This window comes from Mytilinidion resinicola (genome assembly GCF_010093595.1).
Source record: "Mytilinidion resinicola strain CBS 304.34 unplaced genomic scaffold BDZ99scaffold_4, whole genome shotgun sequence".
Taxonomy (NCBI): domain Eukaryota; kingdom Fungi; phylum Ascomycota; class Dothideomycetes; order Mytilinidiales; family Mytilinidiaceae; genus Mytilinidion; species Mytilinidion resinicola.
Genome location: NW_022985440.1, coordinates 760,505 through 785,528, shown reverse-complemented (window position 1 = coordinate 785,528; position 25,024 = coordinate 760,505). Strand labels below are relative to the sequence as shown.

At 52.9% G+C, this 25,024-nt stretch overlaps 9 protein-coding genes across 9 annotated transcripts; 5 read left to right on the top strand and 4 right to left on the bottom strand.

The window, feature by feature from the left end:
- Positions 1–2,993, top strand: BDZ99DRAFT_410137 (WD40 repeat-like protein; the record flags this gene model as incomplete). The annotated part of the gene is made up of 4 exons (XM_033716571.1): positions 1–463; positions 668–1,636; positions 1,914–2,325; positions 2,385–2,993. Coding segments are annotated over exons 1-4 (2,163 nt in total), but the record flags the coding sequence as incomplete, so codon positions are not given.
- Positions 2,994–8,254: 5,261 nt separating this feature from the next.
- BDZ99DRAFT_459684 (uncharacterized protein) lies at positions 8,255–10,591 on the top strand. The gene is made up of 3 exons (XM_033719218.1): positions 8,255–8,670; positions 8,727–9,709; positions 9,769–10,591. Exons 1-3 carry the CDS (start codon positions 8,482–8,484, stop codon positions 10,271–10,273), a joined length of 1,677 nt encoding a protein of 558 aa, XP_033580899.1. The 5' UTR covers positions 8,255–8,481; the 3' UTR covers positions 10,274–10,591.
- A 662-nt stretch (positions 10,592–11,253) lies between these two features.
- On the bottom strand, positions 11,254–11,902 carry BDZ99DRAFT_228304 (uncharacterized protein). Its single transcript, XM_033713488.1, has 2 exons — positions 11,562–11,902; positions 11,254–11,434 (listed from the first exon to the last, which is right to left on the bottom strand). Exons 1-2 carry the CDS (start codon positions 11,788–11,790, stop codon positions 11,343–11,345), a joined length of 321 nt encoding a protein of 106 aa, XP_033580898.1. The 5' UTR covers positions 11,791–11,902; the 3' UTR covers positions 11,254–11,342.
- A 288-nt stretch (positions 11,903–12,190) lies between these two features.
- On the top strand, positions 12,191–13,733 carry BDZ99DRAFT_228347 (uncharacterized protein). Its single transcript, XM_033713489.1, has 2 exons — positions 12,191–12,344; positions 12,427–13,733. Exons 1-2 carry the CDS (start codon positions 12,305–12,307, stop codon positions 13,485–13,487), a joined length of 1,101 nt encoding a protein of 366 aa, XP_033580897.1. The 5' UTR covers positions 12,191–12,304; the 3' UTR covers positions 13,488–13,733.
- BDZ99DRAFT_459681 (uncharacterized protein) lies at positions 13,589–14,700 on the top strand. Its single transcript, XM_033719217.1, has 2 exons — positions 13,589–13,706; positions 13,770–14,700. The coding sequence occupies exon 2, from the start codon at positions 13,998–14,000 to the stop codon at positions 14,268–14,270; it is 273 nt and encodes a 90-aa protein (XP_033580896.1). The 5' UTR covers positions 13,589–13,706; positions 13,770–13,997; the 3' UTR covers positions 14,271–14,700.
- Positions 14,701–15,035: 335 nt separating this feature from the next.
- On the bottom strand, positions 15,036–15,773 carry BDZ99DRAFT_459679 (Pkinase-domain-containing protein). The gene has a single exon (XM_033719216.1). The coding sequence runs from the start codon at positions 15,765–15,767 to the stop codon at positions 15,087–15,089; it is 681 nt and encodes a 226-aa protein (XP_033580895.1). The 5' UTR covers positions 15,768–15,773; the 3' UTR covers positions 15,036–15,086.
- A 940-nt stretch (positions 15,774–16,713) lies between these two features.
- On the top strand, positions 16,714–18,407 carry BDZ99DRAFT_436559 (DUF185-domain-containing protein; the record flags this gene model as incomplete). The annotated part of the gene is made up of 4 exons (XM_033717540.1): positions 16,714–16,935; positions 16,986–17,252; positions 17,306–17,510; positions 17,560–18,407. Exons 1-4 carry the CDS (start codon positions 16,777–16,779, stop codon positions 18,405–18,407), a joined length of 1,479 nt encoding a protein of 492 aa, XP_033580894.1. The 5' UTR covers positions 16,714–16,776.
- Positions 18,408–18,660: 253 nt separating this feature from the next.
- On the bottom strand, positions 18,661–19,920 carry BDZ99DRAFT_567642 (uncharacterized protein; the record flags this gene model as incomplete). The annotated part of the gene is made up of 2 exons (XM_033727708.1): positions 19,660–19,920; positions 18,661–19,596 (listed from the first exon to the last, which is right to left on the bottom strand). Exons 1-2 carry the CDS (start codon positions 19,699–19,701, stop codon positions 18,661–18,663), a joined length of 978 nt encoding a protein of 325 aa, XP_033580893.1. The 5' UTR covers positions 19,702–19,920.
- Positions 19,921–20,508: 588 nt separating this feature from the next.
- BDZ99DRAFT_410128 (uncharacterized protein) lies at positions 20,509–24,316 on the bottom strand. The gene is made up of 2 exons (XM_033716570.1): positions 22,966–24,316; positions 20,509–22,908 (listed from the first exon to the last, which is right to left on the bottom strand). Exons 1-2 carry the CDS (start codon positions 23,909–23,911, stop codon positions 20,789–20,791), a joined length of 3,066 nt encoding a protein of 1,021 aa, XP_033580892.1. The 5' UTR covers positions 23,912–24,316; the 3' UTR covers positions 20,509–20,788.
- Positions 24,317–25,024: the final 708 nt, after the last annotated feature.

Sequence of the window (25,024 nt, the reverse complement as noted above, 5' to 3'; positions counted from 1 at the left end):
TTCGGAGAGTAGCTTTCTGGCATATGAGTTGTTGATCCTAGGTTGTAGTGCTGCAACCTGAGTACTCATCCTCGCTAGATCATCCAAATCAGCGGGCCCGGACAATAGATGAGGACCATATAGGCATAGTCAAGTTTAGAGGAAGCAATGATCAAGCATATAAGATGGTGAAAGCGGATATTGAAGAGCTGGTTGAGAATAGTCAGACCGCAAAAGAGACAATCAATACACGATACAGTTAGTGTAACAGTATATACTCATAGTAAAGCACTGCTGATGCTTCTGTAGATATGACAAAAGAAGACCAGGAATGCATCCTTCACTTACGCGTTACTGATCCCCGCCATGACAAGAAGCGGATTGAAGACACAAAAGGTGGGCTGCTAGAGGACTCGTACCGCTGGATTTGTGAAAACTCCAACTTTAGACAATGGCGGGACGACCAGCAGAGCTGGCAGCTGGCGTAGGAAGGGCAAAGGATCAGTGAGGAAAGCATGAGTTGCATTGAGGTGCTAATGAGTGGCTATATAGTGAAGAGAGACCAGGGGTTGCAGGCAGCAACGGTGACAAAACAACAGGTGAACCCTGTCCAGCTGAGAAGTGAACCCTGTACAGCTGAGACGCGTAGACAGACGTGCGTAGGAGCATTCTAACTGGCTGCCAAGAGCCAACTGCTGTGGATCAAAGGCGACCCCGGCAAGGGTAAGACAATGCTGCTCTGCGGCATCGTCAACGAGCTGGAGAAGTCAGTTGCTAAGACAGACATCCTGTCCTACTACTTCTGTCAAGCCACCGACTCGCGAATTAATACTGCTACGGCCGTTTTACGAGGTCTGCTGTACTTGCTTGTCGACCAGCAGCATTCGCTCGTCTCGCATATTCGAAAGGAGCACGACCATGCAGGCAAATCCCTCTTTGAGGACGTGAATGCCTGGGCTGCCCTGTCCGAGATTTTCACAAACACCCTTCAAGACCCGAGCTTGAACACTACGTACTTGGTTGTCGATGCGCTCGACGAGTGCATAGCAGACATGCCAAAGCTGCTAGATTTTATTGCCCAGCAGTCTTCCACATCCCCTCGTGTCAAGTGGATTGTCTCTAGCCGCAACTGGCCCGATATTGAGGAACGGCTAGAGAGGGCAGTGCACAAGGTGCAGTTGTGCCTTGAGCTTAATGCCGAGTCCGTTTCCGCAGCCGTCAGCACATTCACCCGGCATAAAGTATCTCAGCTAGCGGAGCAAAAGAAATACGACAATAAAACAAGAGATGCTGTCCAAAGCTACCTGTCCTTGCATGCGGATGACACCTTCCTCTGGGTGGCTTTAGTCTGCCAAAACCTTGAGAAGATACCACGATGGAATGCTGTCGCCAATTTGAACGCGTTTCCACCTGGACTTGATTCTCTCTACGAGCGGATGATAGAGCAGATATCCAACTCAGACCACGCCAACCTGTGCAAACAGATACTGGCCTCAATTGCAGTTGTATACCGACCTATTACACTCCAAAAGCTAACATCTATTGTTGAGTTGCTTGAAAACATAGCCAGCGACCTAGCGTCAATACAGGAGATTATTAGCCTTTGTGGGTCATTCCTTACTATTCGAGAAGGCACTGTCTATTTTGTGCAACTCAGGTTGAAAATTGATGTGAACTCTGTCTTATTTCGGGGGCCCGAAGGCCAAACTATATACTACGTAGGAAGTGACTGTATGCATAGGCAGAAGCACTAATTGGAGGCAGCAGTAGGCAGCATTAGGCAGGGTAGGCCACCGTACCCCAACCCCTCTCTGTAGAAGTTGTAACTGGCTAGGCATGTAGGCAGCTACTATGCCAGCAACTCCAAGTCTGTACGTAGGTGACCGTGAACCGTATGAGTTGTTGATCCTAGGTTGTAGCTGTTACAACCCGAGTGTGCATCAGTCAGCCAAAGACTTTCTATTGGCAACAGCATCTAGCAAGATCTTTCCATCTGGGAGCAAAGACGTCCACTACGCAATCTTCTCGAGATCTCTCCAGGTTATGTCCAGGACGCTCCGACGAGACATCTACAGCCTAGGTGCGTTGGAGTATCCCGCCGAGCGAGTTGCACAGCCAGATCCGGACCCATTAGTAGCAATACGCTACTCGTGCATTTACTGGATCAATCACCTCTGCGCCTGGAATCCAAACGCCTCTATAGGTCACAGCGCTGACCTTCAAGACGGAGGTGCTGTTGACAGATTTATTAGAGAGAAATACCTTTACTGGCTAGAGGCTCTTAGCCTTTGCAAGAGCATGTCAGAGGGGGTAGTTTCTATAGCAAAACTTGAGGCTTTAATCCAGGTAATATACCAGTCACTACGGTTAGTTCTATATAAAGAAGACATGCTAATCTAACGTAGGGAAGAGCAGATACAGCTGCGTTAATAAAACTGGCTCAGGATGCACGTCGATTTATCATGTATCACAAGTGGGCAATAGAAAACAGTCCTCTACAGGCATATGCGTCCGCACTCTTGTTCAGTCCAACTTGCAGCCTAATAAAGGGTCTTTTCAAGAAGGAAGAGCTAAGGTGGATCACGATAAAGCCGGCTATAGAAAATGAATGGGGCGCGTGCCTGCAGACGTTTGAGAGCCATAGCGGTTTGGTCAGCTCAGTGGCCTTCTCTCACGACTCAACACGGCTGGCGTCTGCGTCAGACGATAAGACAGTCAAGATCTGGGATGCGAGCAGTGGCGACTGCCTGCAGACGCTTGAGGGCCATAGCGATTGGGTCAGGTCAGTGGCCTTCTCTCACGACTCAACACGGCTGGCGTCTGCGTCAGACGACAAGACAGTCAAGATCTGGGATGCGAGCAGTAGCGACTGCCTGCAGACGCTTGAGGGCCATAGCGATTGGGTCAGGTCAGTGGCCTTCTCTCACGACTCAACACGGCTGGCGTCTGCGTCAGACGACAAGACAGTCAAGATCTGGGATGCGAGCAGTGGCGATTGCCTCTCAACGCTTGACGTTGGCAGGGTGCTCATGCACATGTCATTTGACACCACTGGTTCGTATCTTTATACTTCACGTGGGACTATTAGTATTAGTGCAACTCAATTAGTTCCCACAACAATTGCGACAGATCCTCAGACTCCAGAATACAAAGGCCTGGCGTGTAGTTCAGATGGGGCATGGATAACACGTGATTCTAAGAAGGTAGTATGGCTACCGTCAGAGTATCGGCCATTATGTTCAGCAACAGTGGTGGGGAAGCTACTTGGCATTGGTGTTGGGACTGGAAGAGTCTGGATATTCAATATGTCAGCCTAGTATAGGCTAGAGCATTTATATCAAGATAATTTATTATCTTTATTTTTTTTTATATCTCTATTTTATAGAGGGGGCCGGGGATTAAGGTAAATATATACCCTCCTAATTTGCCACCGCGAAGCTTTAAGCATTCGCTAATTAGGAGACAAGATAGCTAATTATAGAACCACACGTTGCAAGGTTTGCCACTTAGATATCAGCCGAGACGAACGCATCAATTACGCTAGTAGGGAGGACGGCCGACCCGCTCCAACCATACTCTTGTTAGCTCAAGCCGTACGCATGCCCGCCGTGGGTGGCTCGGCCCAAGGTGGTATTGCGCGAAGACGAAGAGCAGGCACGAGGCATCATCAACGAATATAGGCCAGGACAGGCGGACATCTACGTGGATGCATCGGTGCGGAACGGACGAGCTGGCATTGGCATATACGCAACACCCTCGGGAGCGTCCATCTCAAAGACAGTGGCCACCTCAGACTGGGCTGACGCGCACCTCACAGAGCTATTGGCAATCAGCGAGGCAGCCAACTGGCCGTGGGCCCTATCATGCACTGCAAAGGATCAAACAGGGTCCCTGGTGCCAGCCTCGCATATACAAATCTTCTCGGACGCGCAATTGGCACTGCTATCGGTGCAAAGCTAGAGGGCAAGTGCCTGTTAGGAAGTAGTGGGCGAGATCATAAAGAAGCTCCGCATAAGCAATACCACGCTGTACTGGGTCCCTAGCCACTTAGGGATTAAAGGGAATGAAAAGGCTAATCAACTTACTAAAAACGCAATAAGAGCGGAGAACAAGGAGCTGCCGCGGCAAGACAGCTACCTGTGGTATCTTATAAAGCAAGCGTTAAAGAAGGCTAAGATTATAACCGGACCGCTTCTGGCAGGACGGCCAGATATAGGCAAATTCACAAGGAAGATTAACGCAGCGCTCTACTTAGGCAAGGCAGCAAGATTATACCAGCAACTAAACAGCGCTAAAGCTATAATTCTTACACAGCTCCGGACGGGCAAGATAAGTCTTAAAATATATCTCTTTAAAATTAAGGCGTTAGAGACAGCAGTATATAAGTGCGGGTTAATTAAATCTATTCTATATTTCCTTTTCTGCTGTAGGAAGTAGGAAGAGTAGAGGTTAAAGCTTTAATAGCAGTATAGGAAGCAATTTAGGAACCTCACTTGGAGTTGCTGGCATAGTAGCTGCCTACATGCCTAGCCAGTTACAACTTCTACAGAGAGGGGTTGGGGTACGGTGGCCTACCGTGCCTACCGTGCCTACTGCTGTCTCTAATTAGTGCTTCTGCCTACGCGTACAGTCACTTCCTACGTAGTATATAGTTTGGCCTTCGGGCCCCCGAAATAAGACAGAGTTCACGTCAATTTGCAACCTGAGTACCTCTTATACGCACTAGAAGGTTTCTTAAGCCGGCAGGAAGAAGGTAAAAACCTTAACGGGCTAATAGAGTAATAGAAGCCAGATATTAATATAGTGTAAGCTATAATCTAATTTATAATAAAGATAGGACGTCTATAGTTAGGCAAGCAAACAATAGTAAGTATAGAAGATAAAAGCAACAAGTAATAACTTCTTTAAATCCCTTTACCCGCCTATAACTAATCCTGTGGCAAGCCGCCACCTAATAAGCCTCTGCCAGCGTGCTGCCAATTAAGAAGTATATAACGCCGGAACTGCCCTATATATAGAAGGAAATAAACTAGCTTACTACTACTTTAACTAACAGAATATAGTAATATATTACTTTTCTCCCTTTCCTTTATTAAGTATAGAGTTAGATAAGTAATAAGCAGGTCTTATAGTTGGCCTCTAAATTAGAGCAGGTATAGTAATAAAAGAATATATGTAAGGGTTTCAATGCACGTTAGCAGGCCTAAGGCCGGGTGCGTCCCTTGAACTTAGTTAAGAATCCGCTGGCGAGCAAGCTACGTACAACGGGCAGGAGATATACTCCTGCCAAGCCCGCCGAATAGGGGCTAGAAACGAGGGCGGAGCCCGAGTTGTGCAACAGGGGTTTATCCCCTAATATTACCCCCCTCCTCCGTACAGCAATAGAGAAAGGAAGGAAGGAGAATATACTAAGAACCCCCCTCCCCCCCTAGTCAAAATTTGGCCAACTTTTTAAGGCCGGCCTTGTCCCTCTTCTTAGCCCTCTTCTTAACCCTCTCTATTACTCCCTTGAGAGACTCCGCGGCTCCCTCTACGTGTTCTCTTTGCTACTTCCTTCTACACTACGTCGCTCTCTGTGTTTCCCTCTGCGCAAATTTCCGCATAACCTCCGCGTGGCCTCTGCGTACCCTATTTGGGATCTTCTTTGTCACAATGTCTCTTCTACATGACTCTCTGTGTACTCCTCTGCGTGTCACTCAGTACCCTCTTCGACACCATTATCTGTGCCACGTCCCCCTCTACGTCCCTCCGCATATGCCTCCGCGTATCTCTGCATACCTTCTTTGGCATATCCTTATACGCCGCGTCCCTCTCTGTGTCCACGTCGAACGCCCTCCACGTGCTATCTTTGGAACTTCTATGTATGCCACCTCCCCTCTGCATATCCCCTTGCGTACTCCTCCGCGTGCGGACTTTATTGCTTTCTTTGACGAATACTAGGAGACTCCAGATTCTATACATCAGAGCATCAGATTGCTCTCATGCTGCCGCTGCATGAAGTCCTTCAAGGGGGGCCTCAAAAATCTCCGGCATGATGTAAAGTTTCTTACGCTTTATATTCGAGGGCATGTGATCCGTGGGTTTTGCCAGCACTTCAGGGCCGTATGAAGTCCGTCCTCCGATGGTCCCAAATATCTCAGGTGCAATGTAAGGTTTCCCGCGCCGTGAATTGGAGGGTGTGTGATTCATGGGTTCTGACAGCAGTATGACGCTGGCTGAGGCCCTCTGATGGCCCTGGAAATTGGGGGCAAGATGTTAACGCCTAGAAGTTAGAGATTAGAGTACCTATGGAACGCAACTATTAACAGCAATATGATGCTGGCTGAGTGCCTCCGATGAGCCCAAACAAATTCGGACAAGATGTCAACGCCTGGGCGTTGCATATTGAAGTATCTGTTATACACGGCTTTTGACAGCAACATGGCGCTGGATGAGGTCTTCCGATGGGTCTAAAAATTTGGGGCAAGATGTAAAGGGTTTGGCGCTGCATATTGGGGCACATGTGAACCGCGGCTTTTGACAGCAGTACGACGCTGCATGAGGTCCTCCGACAGCCCTAGAAACTCGAGACAGGATGTAAGGATTTGTGTCTTACGAATTGGAGCACCTGTGGACCGCGGCTATTGACCATAGCATAGCGATGCATGAGGTCCTCTGATAGGTTCGGAAGTTTTAGGACAAGAAGTTAAAGGTCTTGAGGCTTTGAATTGGAGCGGTTGTGAGATGTTGAGACGGGCTGAAGATGGCGGCGTTTGAGGTTCTTTGGTAGACTAAGAAAATTCGGGGTGAGATGCAACCATGTTGAAGTCGTAAACCGAATCGCGGACAAGATATTGAGATAGGCCGAGGATAACGACGCAAGAAGTCCTCCATCAGTCTTAGAAGGCGCCGAACGAGATGCAAAGGCCTCGATGTCGTAGATTAGAGCCAACATAGGATGCACCTATGTAGCCTATGGTGACGCTGTATGAAGTCCTCCCGTGGACCAAAAAAGATTGGAACGAGATGTAAAGATTTTGACATCGTGATTTGCACCTAGCTACTGTGATTGCGATCTAGGCAGAATGCTTCGTTACTTGCAGCTGGAGATCGGGCCTCCGGTAGGGTCCAGATAAGCTAGGCAGAATGTAAAGGTCTGGAGATCGCAGATCCAGCTGGTGTGGAACCGCCCTTCAACCATTTATCAACGCCGGGGACTCACAAGAAGCACGGAAAGAAAGTAGACGAGATATCAACTTGTCGAAGGTGTGGGTTAAGATGCCGATATCGAGGCTGCCTTTCAACTTCTTAATAACGCCCGGCGGCCTCTAGCCTCGTCCCAATGGGCTAGGCGACAGGTAGAGCCAACAAGACTTTATTTTGGCGTTGATGTTGATAGTCTGTTCTAACCTCGCCGCGAATTTCTTGTTGTTCACGATGAAGAGCGTAAGACACGAAAAGTGCTCCTGAAAGTAAGTTGAAAGACTTATGACAAAGACCAAAAAGTGGTACGTAGGCTTATCAAGAGGTCCTGTAGCGTGTAAATTGGACTTGAACGTTGAACCTCATACAAAAGCTTCGCGATAATGGGATTGACACGCGCCATCACAGCGCACACAATCGCTAGTAGGGAATTGTTGAACTAATGATGCTTCGTTAACATACAGCACTTTCTAACTTTCTAAAGTAACTCCCCGCATTCTAGGACAGTCGTATAGGATGCTAGTTTGGTCTTGTCGCGGTCTACCTCGTAGACTAACGCTGATCTGCAATCGACACCACCTGAAGTGCTCTGATGCGGCAGAGGGTTCAAGAACATGTCGAGTACAGGAAGATGTTTATGTAGCCGGGGTGATGTTTTCCAAGAGGAGGTCGTGCACTGGGAAGCTAGGAAGATGACCCCGCACCTAGCTGGCTCTTCCCCACGGCATCGTGCGCATCCGAGTCCAGATGCGGGCGCTTGCTCATCTGAAGCTGGCTTATGATGGTCGAGGTGGCGCAAGACAGCAGATGGATTCCTCGGGCGGAGATGGACGGCTCATAGGTGATGACGACCGGCTCATAGATTCCAAATCGCGGAAGACATGTCACGATAAAGCAAGAGATGCGACGTACCACTGGGCGCTAGATGGCACTATTGGGGCAGTGCAAGATCTGACAGGGAGCGAGACGTGCCAAGTTTCAACTAGTGGCTGTTGCGGCGGGCTTTGGTGGCGTGGTGGGTGAGACGGGCAGTCAGAATCACGCTCCGAGTTTCGCACCTCTCAGCGGCTCTTCCTTGCACTCACCTCTCCACCATTATGCCGCCGCCTCCGCGAGTATAGGGCTGTGCTGCCACTCACTCGTTCGCATCTCGTATCCTTTTACTTGCGAACCGTTTCTAGGCGACTTCAAGATATGCCCGCCGTTTCCGGGAACCCCGCTATCATACTTCACTCGTAGTCATCCTCTGCATAATTGCCCTCCACTCTCGCCGGGCAACTCTTCTCTGTCCCTCGGCCGCATACCGTACTATCGTCTATTATGGCCTCTTTCCCGACCATTTGGCTGGCACTGGCGCTGCTCTGGTCCATGGCGGCAGCTCAGCAGGTCGTGTCCTCGAACACGTCCACCGCACAGCCCTCGGGCACCTTTCAATTGATGGCTACTTCGCAGATGTCGACTATTGCAGAACTTATTGCTCTGACAGACTCAGCTGCGAACATAAACATGGTACTGTCACCATCGTCTTACACCGATCAAGGCCACATGAAGCTAACTATTGACAGCCTCCACCAGGCCTGACAGGAACCCTCTTCCTTACGAACACTGATACCGTGGTGAATTTGACCGAGAGAAACATAGCATATATTAGCTGCGATGCTTCAGACTACCCAGGGAATCTCCAGGCCTCTGATCTCCTGCAGCGCGCGGACGGGCTGAATGCAACAGCCTCCATTCTTTACAGCACTACCTCCAATTTCTGTCAACTCGACAAACCCTCTACTTCAATATCTGACTCTGTTGTGTATTCCATGACGAACTTCTCGGAATCCTCTACAATTGTCAACGATCTGACACAACCACCGCTCCCGCCTTCTCAGCACTTCTTCATAACAATCGTGCACAACGGCACAAATGGAGGCAATAGCACCAACAACAGCTCTAATAGCAATCCATTGGGCCCCTCTCCGTCAACGGCAGTCGCCATGATCATTTTATACAGCATTACAGGAATTATTACTGCGCTTTTCCTAATCATTATTGTCACGGGTGCTATTAGAGCGCACCGTAACCCGGAACGATATGGCCCCCGGGATATGATGGGTCGACCTCGACAGAGTCGAGCTAGAGGCCTTGCACGAGCCATGCTGGACACCCTACCGATCGTCAAGTTTGGAGAGCGGGAGGCGCCTAAGCCCACAGATGTGGAATTGGCGTCCACTGTTGAAACTCGCGATGTGGGCGCCGTGGATAACGCTCACGAGACTACCACACAAAGTAGTAGCCAGGAAGTCAGCGACGCGCCTTCTGCCCCTGAAAACGGGCAGCGTCACGAAGAATCAAGGGATGAGAATGGCATATCAGCTGCCGAGCCTCTACCAGCTGTCGCAGCCGGTACCCCATCTTCTGACGAAGGACTCGGCTGCTCAATCTGCACAGACGACTTTGAGAAGGGCCAGGATATTCGGGTGCTCCCGTGCAATCACAAGTTCCACCCCGCTTGTGTCGATCCTTGGCTTCTGAACGTGTCTGGCACGTGCCCTCTCTGGTAAGATCGCGTGTACTAAGTGTCCCCTTCAAATCTAACTCTTACTAATATCTCAATAGCCGTATCGACCTACGCCCGACTACGTCAGACTCAGCATCAAATCGCGACAGTCAAGACGCAGACTCGCCAGAGTTACTAGCTCCGCCTTTGGAACCTGAGACGGAGCATTCCCACCGCCGTCGTTCTGCTCTTCGTGATATGCTTAGCCTTCGATCGAGGCCAAATGCGACCGCTGAGGAACGTCTTGCTGCACTAAGGCGTTTGAGGGAGGAGCGTCGACAGGCCGAAGACGCCCTTGCGGATTCCAGCACTGTAGTCAATACAGGTGTAGCTGGAAGTAATGCCGATGAGACGCTGGATGCATCTCGGAGAAAAAGGATGAGCGCACGCCTTCAGGAAGTTTTCAGTGTTCGTACGAGGAGAGGCACTGACAATGTTCCCGAAGGGGAGGCATCGAATAGCTCTGGTTCTGCTGGCGGCGCTCCGAGATCAGATCCTAGTAGAGGACCCGAGTCGCAGAATAGTAGCGAGGGTCAGAGACGTAGCGGAGATGCATCCGGGTAGACTCTGTGTTTGGTGGGGTCCCTTCTTTTCACAGCGCTGGCGTTTGGGTATGATGTGCTTCGGCCTTGGCACGCGTTAGCTCTGGACTATAACGGATTGAGCGTATATCATGTTTATCAGCATGTGGTCCGACGTTGGTTTAGAGTCGCTCGACTCCGGAAGGGTGTGATGCACTGTATTATGTATGATCACGAGGTATATTCGTCACGACAGAATGACTAGGAAGACGATGTATAACTTATTGACTACAATTTTACCGTAGCCAAAACGGAGCTACGACCATGAATGCCTCGCCATAAGTCTGTTCCGCTTTGTGCTGGTCCGTAAATTCGCTAATCGCGTATCGGTGCACTATAGATTATATCTACACCAATTGAAGATGTGGCCCACTACTCTGGCGGGTCCACGCGCAACAGGTTTGAGCAGTCGTGTCTTCGGACTGCGAGTAATTAGCCACGTGATCTGCCTGGGTCCCTGAATCAATCATATACAGTACTTCGTAGATAACTCTGAACACGGAGATAATTCGGTATGCAAATCAATATTGGATCCCTCGTCTAGTAGCGTCTAGACCCTTTGCTGGGCGTGCCACAGTGCTCATCAAATGGCCCGATGGACCCTGAAACCCAATTCCAACGTCTGTGAGCACAACCGCGTCTTCACCATCCAGTTTTCAATCACTGTGTCGTAATTTCAAGCTTTGCCATCTGAATTACCTACCCAAAGGCTACGCCACATTACAAATGGCATTCTTCCACCTCTCACCACCCCACACAGCACGCTACCGTCGCGAGCAAGCGAATTGAACCTCACCTGATATTGCGGCTGCATCTGTACCTGCATGGCGGACCCATCTAGCCTCCGGCCCAGTAGCGTCGCTTTCAAAGTCATGCTCCGTCCACCGCCCCGTATCGTCTCGCGATGATGGTCTCCACTCTTTCACATCTCTCGATCCTGCTAGATCATCTGATAGAACCACTAGCTAGACCCGGCGGATATCAACTCCGTTTGCGTCATTGGGCTTTGGAGCGGCTCTAGGCGAGCAATGTCTGCCCATCGCATCCTCTATTTAGGCAGCGCCGCTGCTAGCCCCTCGAGACTCAGAACATTGTTCAGGAAGCTGTGTCGCGTGGCCGTCTTCTTGGACTGATCGAAACACGCCGTGTGGTCCTCAACGTTTTTGTTCAAAGATGGATTTAAGCGGCTTTAAGTGAGATACTTACAGTGCTGGAATCTTCAAATGGTCCTCAAGCCTAAACTTACAGGGGTGGCGACTTACCTTACCTACGTTGGACTTGGCTGGAAAGCTTCGGACAATTCGACGTAATTGCTGAGCTCTTGAGGCCTCTGTAGTCCTTATGTTGCACATAACCCACCCTCCAGGTTCGATTTGACACCGTCATCCTTAGCGCCAGATCACGACTGCACCCCGATTTCGGACAAGATGCGCGCATTGCATCGAACCGCCTAGCCTTCGCAAGCCGACATGCTGGAAGCCCGCAGCCTAGCCAAACCATGACGCAGCTGCATACTGATGGTTCGATAAGTCAGACCACCATGCCTCGGGTATTGTGGGGTGGGCAGAGTGGACTCGGTAGGGCTGAGAATCCCAAGATGATGCTCAGTGTCGGCCTCGACAGCAGGTATGGGATTTGGCCAGAAGCCCATCGTCGCCCCAGAAGGGGGCTCGCCAGAGGTCGCTTGTCCTACAGCAGAGCAGGCGGCATGTCTAGCTCCCGCGATCAGTCAACTACGACCTTTCCGGAACCCACGCTGTATAGTGCTATGATAGTCACATCATAGCGAGCAAAGGGTGGGAGATCTTGTGCAGATTGGATCAGCAGCTCCGCGATTGCCAAGGGTCGGGCAGCGACTCTGACGTGCGCTCGAGGTGCCTTGAAGCGTTCCCTAGAGACGATCACCAGTCTGTCTGTAGCGATACCAGAGCTTTTATCTTTTTTAAAAACATGCGACAAGTTAGGCAGATGTAGGCGTTGTCGGAACTTTGTTAAAAATCTTTTTGCCCCCACCATGCCAACGTCGCCACTCCGTCCGGGCTCGTCAGGTGATCGTAAGTGCCAGAAAGATCTGTAGTACAACAAGTTCCACGGCTCGCCACGACGTTCGAGCAGCTCTTTTAACTCTGGTTATAGGCGTCTCCGATGAAGATCCCCAGACGTTAGAAGCGATTGAGGCTGCCATCCAGCAGCTCGAAGCAGCTACCGTCGATGCGTCGCGGACGCCTACGACGACCCAGCCGGCATTCCAGGCGGTGCACCTCGACCGACTGGCCGATTTATACTTCTCTAAGCACGAAATAACAGGGAGTGACCAAGACCTGCAGCGCGCGAACTCCCGCAGCAGAGACGCTTGCGTTTCGGGGGCGCGCGCTAGCTTCCAGCAACCTCCTGGGCACTCGAGGGCCGCACAGTGGCATGCTCTCCAGGGCAGCCGCCTGACGCTCCGGTATGAGAGATTCGGCGATCGCAAGGACTTGGACGACGCAATTGATGTCTATGGCGAGGCGTTGCGCAGCTTGACCGAGGAGTCCGGGCTTCAGGCCGTCATCCTGATGAACCAAGCGAATGCGCTCTGCACGCGGTACGAAGCCGACGGGGCAACAGAAGACATCGAGGCCGCGATCCAGAAAGCACAGAGCTCGCTAGCAGCTAGTGGCAGCAATGCTGCCACCGTGCAGAACGACCTCTCCACAATGTACCTGTCCATGTACGAAAAAGAGGGCGAGGTGGAGCATCTCGAGCAAGCCGTCTCCTTTGCGAAAGAAGCCGTCGACAAGACCGATGCCGGGGATGCTCGGTTGCCCACTCGCCTGCTGAACCTCGCGAGCTGCTTGAGAGCGCTCTACGACCAGAACGAGCAGTTTCTGCATATCGAGGAGACCGTCATCACGTTGCAGAAGGCGGAGCAGGCGGGCAGGGGCGACGGCAGCTCGTTTCTACCACATATCCTATCTCGTCTGGCACACGCGCTATATGTGCGGTACACGCGCGCCAAAGAGTCGGCGGACTTGTTCGAGGCGATGGCGAAGGGGGAGGAGGCGTTGGAGCTAGCGACCGGGGTGTCGGAGAGCAGTTTTCATCCAGAAGTGCGGCGGCACTTGACAACGCTGCTTAGAACATGTAGAGAAGAAGCGAGGGAGTATGGGGATACGGATGATGGAGGCCGAGAGGCAGTTGTCGGGACGGGTGCGTGAAGTCGCTGAAGAAGTTTGGTGCACTTCAAAGCCGACGTTACGAACTTAACGGAACCGGAAACGAGAGGGTGGTTGAAATTGCACAGCGCGTTGATGAAGCAGCCATGGTGATGCGCGCTGGCGCTTGTTTGGATCGCGAGAGGCTGCGGTGTTGTTCGGAGGTAAGGGAGGGAGGGATGGAGGAAGAGGTATGGGAGGACTTCGGGACGACGATCGAAGCTGCAATATCGAAGTCAGAGACGCTGCTGCGTATGAATTATTCGAAAGGGGGTTTAGCCTAGCCTTGAGTGGCGTGCCACTGTAGTAGTCCGCCGTCAGATGATACTCTCATGCTTCAGTGTGGCTCGGTCCTCCCGAAGGGTTCCATGGGATCGTGACACTTGACGACACTTCAACTCTCCTTCGCGACTTCCACATCCTTCTCGCAGTATCTTTCTATACCAAGTCTTATTGTTTATAATATCCCCTTCAGTATTGTGGTCGACAGTAGTGATGTTGTTTCTCGGAGGTATGTCCGTCTCCGTCAAATCCTCGTATCTTTTGCCAGCTCAGACATGCCTGCATAAAACATTAGCTCTCGATCTCTTTATGAACTTACAATGTCCTCAATGCTACCATCTCCATTCTGTCACTTATGCGATGCTGGCAAGATGTAGTTCAATTAGCCTTCAACTCAAACCTGCTTTGCCCCCGTCTCCACCGCACCAGTACAACCTCGGAAGTTCTTGCATGTCGCCTTCACCGCAGGGAGGTCTTGCGAGTGGACAAGTACTGTGTACGTAAGCCGTTAGACAGGAGTCGGCAGCGGCCCGATGGTTGGCTCCTTGGAAGTCCAAATGAATTTGATCGCCGATCCGTGCTCGCCGGCGAGCCGGTTGGGCAGGGTCTGTAGGGAGGCAACGTCAAGGGTAAACGAAATAATAGGTGCCCCTTGAGCTGCTAGGCCTGCTCTAACAGGTGCAGCTTGCCACAGGAGTAGTGGTATGTTGAGAATGATCTGGTCAGTTCGCCATCAGTGAAAGCCGCGGTATCAACGAAGGAAGCGAATAGACCCATGGCTAGATGTTCATATCACGGGGATTAACAATATATAGATAGCAGCGAGGCAGACACGGATGAAGCACCTGATGTCGCGGCTCTCGTGCCCATTTCGCTAAGTCTTACGAAAGCGAGACAGAATAGTGAAGGGCTGTGGTATCAACGAAGGGAAGACATCAGGCCCAGACCAGCCGAGAACATACTCTGGAGATGAGTAGCGTCTAAATAGCAGTGAGGCTCGCATAGAAAGAGCATAGTGTGCCGCCTCATGCCACTCTCGTTACTTCGTACTAGAACTTGGCATCAGGGGAGAGTCTCGTGACATATCATTCTCTTCATATCACGGGCATGAACGCACGAGACGCCAGCCGGGCTCGCCGAGGGTCTTTGGCCACCCTCCTGCTAGTGCTCGTGGTGCTTCACCATATCTATAGAATGTGAACTAATGGGTTACAGCGCCAGTCTGTGCACACATTTTCGCCACCGCCTGAGGTGGTGGTCACTGAGAAATTCATGAATCGCTGTAAGGCATTATCGCTCACTGAGCCATTCGCAAACTATCTACACTAACTTCAACTGAAACCCAGCACCACTTTCCTCCAAGTCCCTCCCTGCGAAGATGCCACTGAAGTCAACCTCGCCAGCATCAATCTTCGGCGCCTGCCCCCTCTGTGGTGCACTCGGACTCGCTACCTTCCGCCGCTTCTCCTGACCCGCCTTGCTAGGAAACGTTGGAAACATCGCCGTCGCCTTCGGCCTAGGATCTTCTTTGAAGTAGGGATGAGCCAGCATTTCCGCAGCCGAAGGCCTTCGCTCCGGGTTCAGTGACAAGAGACTCGTCAACAACGCCGCACCCGCACCCGTCAAAAACGGAAACTTCGACCTGATAATAGAGCCTTGTGTTTGAGGCGTCCGCGGTAGCCTCAGACTCTTCGCGTTTGGAAGGCGCTTGAAGCCCGGCCACGACTCTTCGGTTGGGATGCCGCAGAGCTCGAAGATCTTAGCGAGCTCGTCGACTTCGTTCTTGCCCTGTAGGAGGGGCTCTTTGGTGAGGAGCTCGCCGAAGATGCAGCCAACGCTCCACATGTCGACGGGCTTGCCGTAGGACGAGGTGCCGAGGAGCAGTTCGGGGGCGCGATACCAGAGGGTGACGACGAGTTGGGTCATTTTTGGGGGCGAGGGGTCGCCGAAGTAGCGGGCCATGCCGAAGTCAGCGAGTTTGAGTTCGCCGCGGTTGTTCATTAGGATCTAAGAGATGTTAGAAGGGGTTGGGGAGAGGGAACGCGTGTTGGCGTACATTGGAGGTTTTCAGGTCTCTCTGTTTACGGATTAGCTAGCTAGCCTAACAGATCGAGTGAAGACACGTACATGGAGAATCCAGTGATCGTGCAGAAACTCTACAGCAGAGGAAAGCTGTAGAAGCAGTGTTTTGATCTCTGACGGTAGGAAGGGCTCCGCCATGTCTTCTTGTAGAGTCTTGAGATCGTGTTCTAGGAATTCCATGACCAAAAAGACACTGCTAGCAATCAGTCTTACCGCACTGAGAGATTGAAATATAGATACGAACTCATCTAGAGTGTCGCCCACGACCACCTCCCTCAGATCGACAACATGCCGGTGCCTCGACTCTTTCAGTGTTTGAATCTCGCGCAATGCAGTGACAGGAAACCCATCATTCAGGTTGTCCATCTTCAATTTCTTCAATGCGACCACCTCTCTCGTCGCCGTCTCCCGGGCTCTTGAAACCCATCCATAGGACCCTTCCTCGATATGGTTGAGGCGCTCAAAGTTGTCTACGTGCCTGCAAGGTCCCCATTCGGGTGCCGCAAACCGCATTAATCGTCGTGGCTGATCCGGCACGTCCCCGTCGTCTCGCCCATTTGATAGCCTCCTCCTCTTTACCGGTCTCTCTGCTCCATTCTGCAGTCCATGGGCGGACTCGGACTCAGCGGCCTGCTTGCGCCTCGCTTCTGCCTCTTCAAGCTTGCGCTGCTTCTCAAGCTTTGCGCGCTTCTTTTCTTCCTTCTCCTTCTTGCGCTGAGCTTCGAGTGCTGCGTCTTCTTCGTCGTTCGCCCATCTGGATGCCCCGCTAGCCATGTTTGCTGCAATGTGTCGTGGTCGCGAGACATCAAGGTTGGTGGTGAGGAAAGATGTCATAGCTCCAGCCTCGGTGAAACACCAAACATCAAAACGCGATCCATCCAAAACTTTTTTCGCTCGCCATGGACTGCGCGCATAATCCAGCCCCGGTATGAGAGCCAATCACCGCGGCATCGCGACCGCTGTATCTCGATGCACCCACCAGCGCCCTATTGTGCGCGCTTCGTTCGCCAGCGGCTCGAGATGGTCGTCGTCAGAGAGTCGACAGTGGTCAACGCCGCTTGCCAAATCGCTGGCTGAAGCTATAACGGTATTTCCCTACCCTCTTTTCTAGCGTTTCGATATCTAATTCAGTTAAAGACAACAGGTCCCGTTTCTGTGGCTGCTTATATGCGCCAATGCCTCACGTCGCCCGACGGAGGATACTACACTAGTCGCAATGATGATGGAGATCAATTCGGAAAGAAAGGGGATTTTATAACTTCTCCAGAGATATCTCAGGTCTTTGGGGAGCTGGTTGGCGTCTGGGTTGTGGCAGAATGGATTGCCCAGGGTAAGAAGAGCTCGGGAGTGCAAATAATGGAGGTTGGGCCAGGAAGAGGTACTTTGATGGATGACATGCTCCGCGTATGCCTCCTGGATCTATCTAAAAGTATAGACCATAGACTGACAGGTCACAGACAATTCGAAATTTCAAGCCGATGGCTGACAGCGTCGAGGCTATCTACATGATCGAAGCTAGTCCGTCCCTACGAGATGCTCAGAAGAAGTTACTCTGCGGTGATGCAGCCATGGAAGAGATTGATATTGGCTTCCAGAGCAAGTGTAAATACTTCGAAAACCTCAAAATTATATGGTGTGAGGACATCAGATTCATATCTAAGGGTTAGCCTTCCACTTCCCATTACACCCAACTACATGCTAACAACCACAGACGCCACCAAATCACCCTTCATCATAGCCCATGAATTCTTCGACGCCCTTCCAATTCACGTCTTCCAAAGCGTCGAACCCACCCCCAACACCTCCCCAATCCTCACCCCAACCGGCCCAATCCCCCGCCCAAAAGCCCCCCCAAGCTCCCAATGGCGCGAACTCCTCATCTCCCCAACCCCCGAACACTCCCCCTCCTCCACCACCCCCCCACTCCTCGACTTCCAACTCACCCTCTCCACCGCCCCAACCCCGCACAGCCAATACCTCCCCCTCACCTCCCCGCGCTACGCCGCCCTCGCCAAAACCCCCGGCGCCATCATCGAAATCTCCCCGGAGTCCCTTTCCTACGCCGCCGACTTCGCGACCCGCATCGGCGGCTCCACCGACGCCCGCAGCGCTCTTCCGTCTGGCGCCGCGCTGATCCTAGACTACGGCCCCTCGGCAACGATTCCCACGAACTCGCTCCGCGGCGTCCGCGCGCACAAGCCCGTCTCCCCGCTCGCGGCGCCCGGCAAGGTGGATATCTCGGCGGATGTGGACTTTGTCGCGCTGGCCGAGGCGGCGATCAAGGCGAGCCCCGGGGTCGAGGTGCATGGGCCGGTTAAGCAGGGGGTGTGGCTGGGTGCGATGGGGATTCGGGAGCGAGCGGAGGTGCTGGTGCGGAAGGCGAGGGGGAAGGGGGAAGGGGAGGAGGGGGTGGGCAGGATTGAGGGGGGGTGGAAGAGGCTGGTGGATCGGGGGCCGACGGGGATGGGCAGAATCTACAAGGCCATGGCGATTGTGCCGCATGTTGCTGGGAAGGATGGCAGGCGGCCGGTTGGGTTTGGGGGGGATGTGGGGGTATAGATGGGCTTATGTTGTGCGGTGTCTTGATGCACCCTTAGAAATGTATAAGATGTAATATATCAGATCACAAAGCGTGGACGTGTTGTTTTAGATATGCGTAATACACACTTTCTAATGTTAGGGGCTACAAAGTCTGCCTGGGGGTGCTCCAGTCACTGTTGAGAAACCAAACACAATATAACATCCTCAAAACCTCAATTCAAAAAACCACAACCCCTTCTTTCAGACCTCGCCACAATACCCAAAACCCCTTTCACCCACTCCACTCAAACTTCTCCCTCACAACCCACACCATGTCCCCGTTCTTACAAGTATTCCCCACCTTGACCTCCGGCGTCCGAAACGCCACACCCGTCGGCAAAAACCCGTCCCCGAGCCTCACCCTCCGCACCCACTCCCCATCCCTCCCCTTCTTCCCGTCCTCCCAAACAAACTCCCACCGCTCGCACGTCACTTGCGCCCCAATCATCAGAACCCCCTGACACCACTGCCCGACCCGCACCACCATCCCCCTCGCGCAAATCAAGGGCATCTCCAGCGTCAGCACAACGCTATACTTTGCTTCCGTCCCTACATCCGCCGCCGTGGCCGCGACATCCCGCCACATCTCCTCGTACGGCGTCTGTAGCCCCGTCGGCGAGTACGTCATCACGCCCGTCTCGAGCGTCAGCGCCGCGTCGTGCGGGACGGGGTGCAGCACGCCCGCGTCCAGGACCGGCGCGAAGTTCCGCAGCGGCGGAGTCGTGGCCGTGGTGGCGGCTGGCGGCTCGCCCGAGATCAGTGTCGACGCGGTTGAGAAGGTGGGCGAGGCGATGTCGATGAAGGGGTCGTCGGTGCGCGCGCGCGCGGTGTACTGCTCGTAGGGGATGGTGGTGGGGAGCCAGTGGGCGGGGAGCAGGGCGTAGTGGGAGTCGAGCCAGTGCCACCAGCGGGCGTTCTTGGGCTGGGGCGCGTTGCTGGAGGTGGGCGCCAAGCTGTGGGAGAGGGAGTCGGTGTCGGCATTGACGGCCCAGCTTTCGCTGAGGCCGGCGAAGGCCCATTCGAGGCGGTGGATTGGGCCGCCGTTGTTGGGGAGGGGGAGCTCTGGGTCGGACAAGTGGAGGCGTTTGTAGATGCGGATGTCGACGTAGTAGTTTTCTTTGGAGGTAGTGACGAGGGTGGAGGTTGGTTCGGAGGGAGTGTCGCCTTGCTGTTTGGTGGTGTTAGGGGTGTTGATGGGATGGTGGGATGGTGGGATTGGTGGTGGGATTACCCAGCAGATGTACTCTCGTACTGAGATGTTTGGCATTGACATTTTGGCGGTGCGAGTGAGCTGAACAGTCTAGATTGGTAGGACGGCTCGTGTAGGTTGCATTTGAAACTGGGACGGGAGGCTTGAAGCAAATGCTTTTGTTGCTGTAACAGGGATTTCAGAGAGCCAAAGTAGAGACTCTCCTGAGAAACTATTAGAATGATATGTCATGTAGCGTTGTACTGGAGGTTGAAGAAGAAAGGGATTTGCATCCCTATAACGCAGACGATGGAGCGAGGAGACGATGTCGTGAATGAAGTGGCTGTCTTCTCAGCTAGAGTAGACTTCCCAACGAGTGAATGAATGCCCAAGCCTAGGAATCTTGTGTGCACCAACGAGGGTCTAGGGGCGATTGAAAGATGTCTCGCGTGAGGCGTCTATACTATATGTATCAATGCTTGCTCGTTTAAGGTTCGCACAAAAGCTGTTGTTGCAGGAGAAGGCGGGTGCTTTTTTTGAGGTGGGTAAACAAAAAGCCGCACCAGGAATAGCGTTGAGGAGTTGGCCTAAATGGATTGTACTCAAGCTCACAAAGCTGTAGCAAATAAATGTATTCACGCTGTTTGCCTGACAAAATACAGTAGTTGTCCAGTCCAGTTGTTGCGGTGACGTTTGTTCGATCGGCAGGTCGAAGCGAAGGAAACGGCGCTAAAGCTCACCACCATTGGAAGAAGCCTGGCGGCAGGCATGGTTCAAAGCTTCCAGCTCCACAACGTAGATTGCAGGATTCAAGAAATTTATCGCATGCTCTCCTATCCTACGTGCATTCCTCGCTTTAATCTTAACAAAATCGATTAGTGCTGTAGTGCAGAAAAATTCATATTGTCGAGGTTCAGGTTACTAAGCGAGTGTTCCATTTAACTAATGTTACCATGCCTGGCGGTACTTCGCGAAGTACACATGACTCCAAACACTGCTTAGGGGCACTTCAACACATTGGACTTTTGACAACATAGTCTGCAGAACCTTGAGGTTGACAACAAGAAATCTACCAATTCCATTCCCTCGTCGCTAGCGGAAGCTACATATCCAGCTCTACCCATGTCCTCCAGTATTCAAACACGCTTAATACCACAATAAAGAGTGCAACTTAAGCCTTCTCCACGGCTTCCTCCCTCGCCGCTTCCGACGCCCTCAATCCGCCATCACTGGCGCTCTCAATCCCCTTGGTCCTCGCAGTCGTCGAGTCGCCAAGATGCTCAACGCCATCCTTCACAATGACAGTGCCCTCATCCGGCGCCTTGCCGCCGAGGAATGTGGTCATTGTTTCTGTAGTCCCGTCGACATTGTTGATGGAAACGTCCTGCTGCCCCGTCTGGACCGCGGTGCTTGTGGACGTCGACGCTGGCTCCTCAGAGACCGTCTCTTCAGTGGCCGGGACCTCTGCATCCTTGGTTTCAGCAGCAATCGGCTCCTCGGACGACTTGACTGTCGAAGCTTCAGGTGACGTCGCAGCTGGCTCTTCCGGCTTGACGGCCTTGGGCGATTCAACGCCTCCAATCTTCTCCTCGAGCGCTTTTGCCACGACCGCAGCGGGAACCGTGACGTTGCCATCTTCGGTAGTTTCCCACACAGTAGTGGCTTCGACGAAGGAGAATGTCTGCGCAGGCTTAGCTGCAGTTCCGGCATCGGCTGCAGCACCAGATGGCGAGGCCGCCGGTTTGCGACGTTGTGGGCCCTTTGCGCGACCTTTACGAGCGTCGGCAAGCGGAGCTCGCTCTTTCTCCTCGACCTCTTCTTCTTTAGCCGGTTCCGCCACTTTAGGCACCTGTGGGCCAAGCTGGAGGCGACTGTTAAGGTCGCTCATGAAGCCTGCCTTGAGTGCTGCAATCTTTCCGCCGGCAGGGCGTGCGGGTACAGCAGGTTTCGCCTTGGGTGCAGGCGCAGCACCTTCACTATCGCCGACCGTTAGGACTTTCTCTGCGGAAGATTTTGAAAGCGGTTTCGCGGGTCTCGCTGGAACTTGAGGCTTCGGGCGTTCCGGAATGATAGGGGCTTTCTTGTCTACCGGCGACACATCTTTCGCCTGGGCAAGTGGAGCTGATATCACTGGGCGCGCAGGGATCTGTGGTTTCTCCACCGTGGCCGGCGAATCTTCTAAGTATTCATTGGTGTCTTCTGTCTGAGGGCCGCTGACAGTGGTGACAAGATTATGGTGATCGGGCGTATCTTCCCAAATGTCGTGACTGGGAAATCGCTGGTTCAATCCAGGCCGAGAGTTGACATCACTCAAGACATCCTTGTTAAATCCCGATTTCGCAAAGCGCTTTGTCTTTTCTGGCAGGAAACTTGTCTGGTCTTCAGCGGTGAGATTTTGTTTTCGGTCTGCCTCCGCCTCGGGCTTTTCGAACACACCACTGGAAGCAGTAAAATCACCATGTGTTTGCGACTCTTCTGGTGCCTGAGGTTCATCGACAGTCGTTTGTAACTGTAGACTGCTCGGAGTATCCTCCCAGACGTCTTGACTAGGGAAATGATGACGAGCCAGATCTGGACGCTTCAACTTGTCCACAGCAGTCTTGGCACGATCCTTCGGCACGTGTTCTTCATCTTCGGGGAACAAAGGCTCGTACTCCTTGACGTTATCTAATGGAGTACTGGTGTGTTCATTCTCAGAGGGGCTATTAAACCTCGAAAGGCCGGCCATACCGCTGTGGACACTGTTGTTGCGACTTGAGCTCCTACTTGTGCTCTTGCGTCCGCTGATGTAGGATGGAATGCCGTCAGTGTCATTGATCGTGTACTCTCCGCTACCACGACGCTCGAGCTCTGGAGAGACGGCCGGTTGCATATATTCTGCGTCAGGGTTCTTTGCAACTTCGTCCGAGGCGAGAATTGGGACACCGTATCCACGTTCTGAGATCCAACCACCCTCCTTTTCAGTGTTGCCTCCGTCTGGACCAAGATCTTCTTTCGGCGGGTCATAGCCACCACCTCCTATTTTGTTGTGGCGGTGGTGAGGAGGGTCAATGTGAATGACATTGTCCTCTGTGTCGCTTTCCATAGCATGTTCTGACCCAGCTTTCGGAGTCTTGCCATCCGTCGTATTTAGGGGAGATTCAGCCTTCGAGCTGCTCGTGCGAGCTTTGGGTGCATGGATAGACTGAGGGCGGGACGATGGACGGGGTGATGCCATGCGAGAAGCATACTCTTCCGATGCCCTGTATCCGATTTGCTCGTCAGGTGTGCCTATTGCTTCGCGTGAAGTACCTGTGTGGGTTTGGTTAGTTCAGCCAAAGACTGGCGAAGTCGCCATCAATAGCGTACCCATTCCAATGCCTCTGCTAGCTGATTGATGCACAAGCTTAGCAAGGTCATCCCCAACCCAATGATAGTCCTTGCGCGTTTCTGGAACCGCACGTCCGTATTCTCCTTGCTTTTCTTTGGCAAAGTCCTCGGGGTGCTTTTCGTACCAAGTTCTTTCGAAATCGTTGCTGTTTATGATACCGTGACCGTGCAGACCATAGCTGCCAGGCGGTCCGTGGAAGATTTCCCGTCCGCTTTTAGTGCGTGAATGATGACGGCTGGCCGGTTGTCCTCCATTGTTGAAGAAGCCAACTCCTGTTGCGGGCGCTGCAGCGGAAGGCTGGGGTGTTGGAGCTTGAACATCACCGGCGTTGGGATACATGGGCACTCGAATGCCGATCTCTGGAATGCCGTGCTCTTCATCATCCTTGTTGTAGATTGACTGAGGGCGAGTAGAAGTGCCGGCAGAGGACGCTGAACGAGGGGTCCCTTTTTCGTCAGAGTCAGCAAAGAGCTTCCCAACTGCGGCTGCAGCTTGAGAGGAATCGGTACGTGTGACGGTAGCGATCCTGCTCTTTGCAGTGGAAGTGGCCAGAGAGGCTGTTGGAGCATATAGCGGCAAGTCGCCAGCTATGTTCTTGGTCTGTTTTGGTGATGACTCCTCGGCGAAGTCCTGCAGACTCTCGTACTCGCTGCCCTCCTGGCCGATGGACGGCAGAGTGACGCTGGAAGGGCGAGGGAGATTTGCACCCAGAGACTCTTCTCTGCTGCTGACTCGGGGCATGCCATTATGGAGGAAGGCCGGATCGTTCAAGGGCGAGCGAGCGTAGGTGTCACGGTTCGGTGAGACGGAACGCTCCACGCTGCGCTTGGGACGCGGCGGGATCTTGGGCACGTCAATGTTCCCAGAGGTGCTGGGTGCATCCTGCGCGCGAGCCGGGCGAGGAGGGATCGTGGGAGCGGCCATAGTGGATAGCCAGGGTAGGTGGAAGAACGGGAGTGCGAGGGAAGATGTCTGTGACGAATTGAGGTCAGCCGCGAGGGCAACGGGGCTTTCAGCGTCTCAAACACAAGAAGTCAGATAAGCCAAGCTCAACAACTGCGAGAGCGCGAGGGCGGGCGAATGAACAGGTGGGACGGCGAGAGCTCTTAAACCAGTTCGAGGCGTCTCGCAGCTGCACGACGTCAAGCGGTCCCAGCAAAGCTCCACTGAGGCAGGGCGGTCGGCCAATCAGCACCGCCGCAATTGACCGCAAGATGTGGGCAGAGCCGAGACAAAGAGGCGTTGCACTCACCAATGGCGGTTGTAGTGAATGTCGTGCTCACGGTGCGCAGTGGGCCATGGAACGAGTCGTCAAAGAGGAGATGTTGGCGCGCGAGCAGGGCGGCAGCGTGGCCACAGTCAGGCTTCTTATATGTGGAGGAGCAGTGACGCTGTGCCTGCAAGAATCGGCGGCCTAACTCGCAACGGGCTCGAATCGAGAGCAGCCGCCTGGTCACGCCTGCAATTGTCCCTCACGAGGCGCGTCGCAACTCGACCTAGGCAGCGTGGTGGCCGCACGTCCGACGACACCTCAAGTGCCTCACTGCAGCGAGCCATTGTGCAGGTGCCCGGCATCGTAGTCCTCAAGCTCGGGCGGCACGACGAGGGCGAAAGTTTCTGCTGCACCAGCTGCACGCCACCATGCAAACCCCGCGAATAACCTTGGAAGTCACCTGGAGGCCCACAAGGCCGTGCATGCGAGCTAGATCAGGAACGCCGCCATCGCCATCCACCTGCTCCAACGATCCGTGGCTCAGATGGGCAGTCGACAGGACATCGTCAGCTTCGTTCCAAGATCCTGACCACCATCGAGGAGCGAAGCACACTCGCCTCACCAAGACTCTCAAATAGACCATAATCGTGTGAGGTACACACATGATACTACTTGGACTTCACTCATGCATGCTATTACGTATGAAGCGTTGCATATTAGGACAGCTGCATGTCAGAACATGGCGTGAGGATGCACGAAATCGACTCAATCGATATTCAAAGCCTATCGAGGTATCGTACCCTACAAGCTGCCTACTTTTGGTA

Excerpts from the sequence above, each read along its gene's own strand:
- BDZ99DRAFT_228304 (XM_033713488.1), bottom strand. The coding sequence starts at position 11,790 with ATGGTTTGGCTAGGCTGCGGGCTTCCAGCATGTCGGCTTGCGAAGGCT. Across the intron at positions 11,435-11,561 it reads GCTTTCCAGCCAAGTCCAAC|GCGTGTTTCGATCAGTCCAA; the intron begins GTAGGTAAGGTA and ends GAGGACCACACG.
- BDZ99DRAFT_228347 (XM_033713489.1), top strand. The coding sequence starts at position 12,305 with ATGCCAACGTCGCCACTCCGTCCGGGCTCGTCAGGTGATC. Across the intron at positions 12,345-12,426 it reads TCCGGGCTCGTCAGGTGATC|GCGTCTCCGATGAAGATCCC; the intron begins GTAAGTGCCAGA and ends CTCTGGTTATAG.
- BDZ99DRAFT_459684 (XM_033719218.1), top strand. The coding sequence starts at position 8,482 with ATGGCCTCTTTCCCGACCATTTGGCTGGCACTGGCGCTGCTCTGGTCC. Across the intron at positions 8,671-8,726 it reads CAGCTGCGAACATAAACATG|CCTCCACCAGGCCTGACAGG; the intron begins GTACTGTCACCA and ends AACTATTGACAG. Across the intron at positions 9,710-9,768 it reads TCTGGCACGTGCCCTCTCTG|CCGTATCGACCTACGCCCGA; the intron begins GTAAGATCGCGT and ends ATATCTCAATAG.
- BDZ99DRAFT_459681 (XM_033719217.1), top strand. The coding sequence starts at position 13,998 with ATGTCCGTCTCCGTCAAATCCTCGTATCTTTTGCCAGCTCAGACATGC.
- BDZ99DRAFT_410128 (XM_033716570.1), bottom strand. The coding sequence starts at position 23,911 with ATGGCCGCTCCCACGATCCCTCCTCGCCCGGCTCGCGCGCAGGATGCA. Across the intron at positions 22,909-22,965 it reads TAGCAGAGGCATTGGAATGG|GTACTTCACGCGAAGCAATA; the intron begins GTACGCTATTGA and ends AAACCCACACAG.
- BDZ99DRAFT_459679 (XM_033719216.1), bottom strand. The coding sequence starts at position 15,767 with ATGAACAACCGCGGCGAACTCAAACTCGCTGACTTCGGCATGGCCCGC.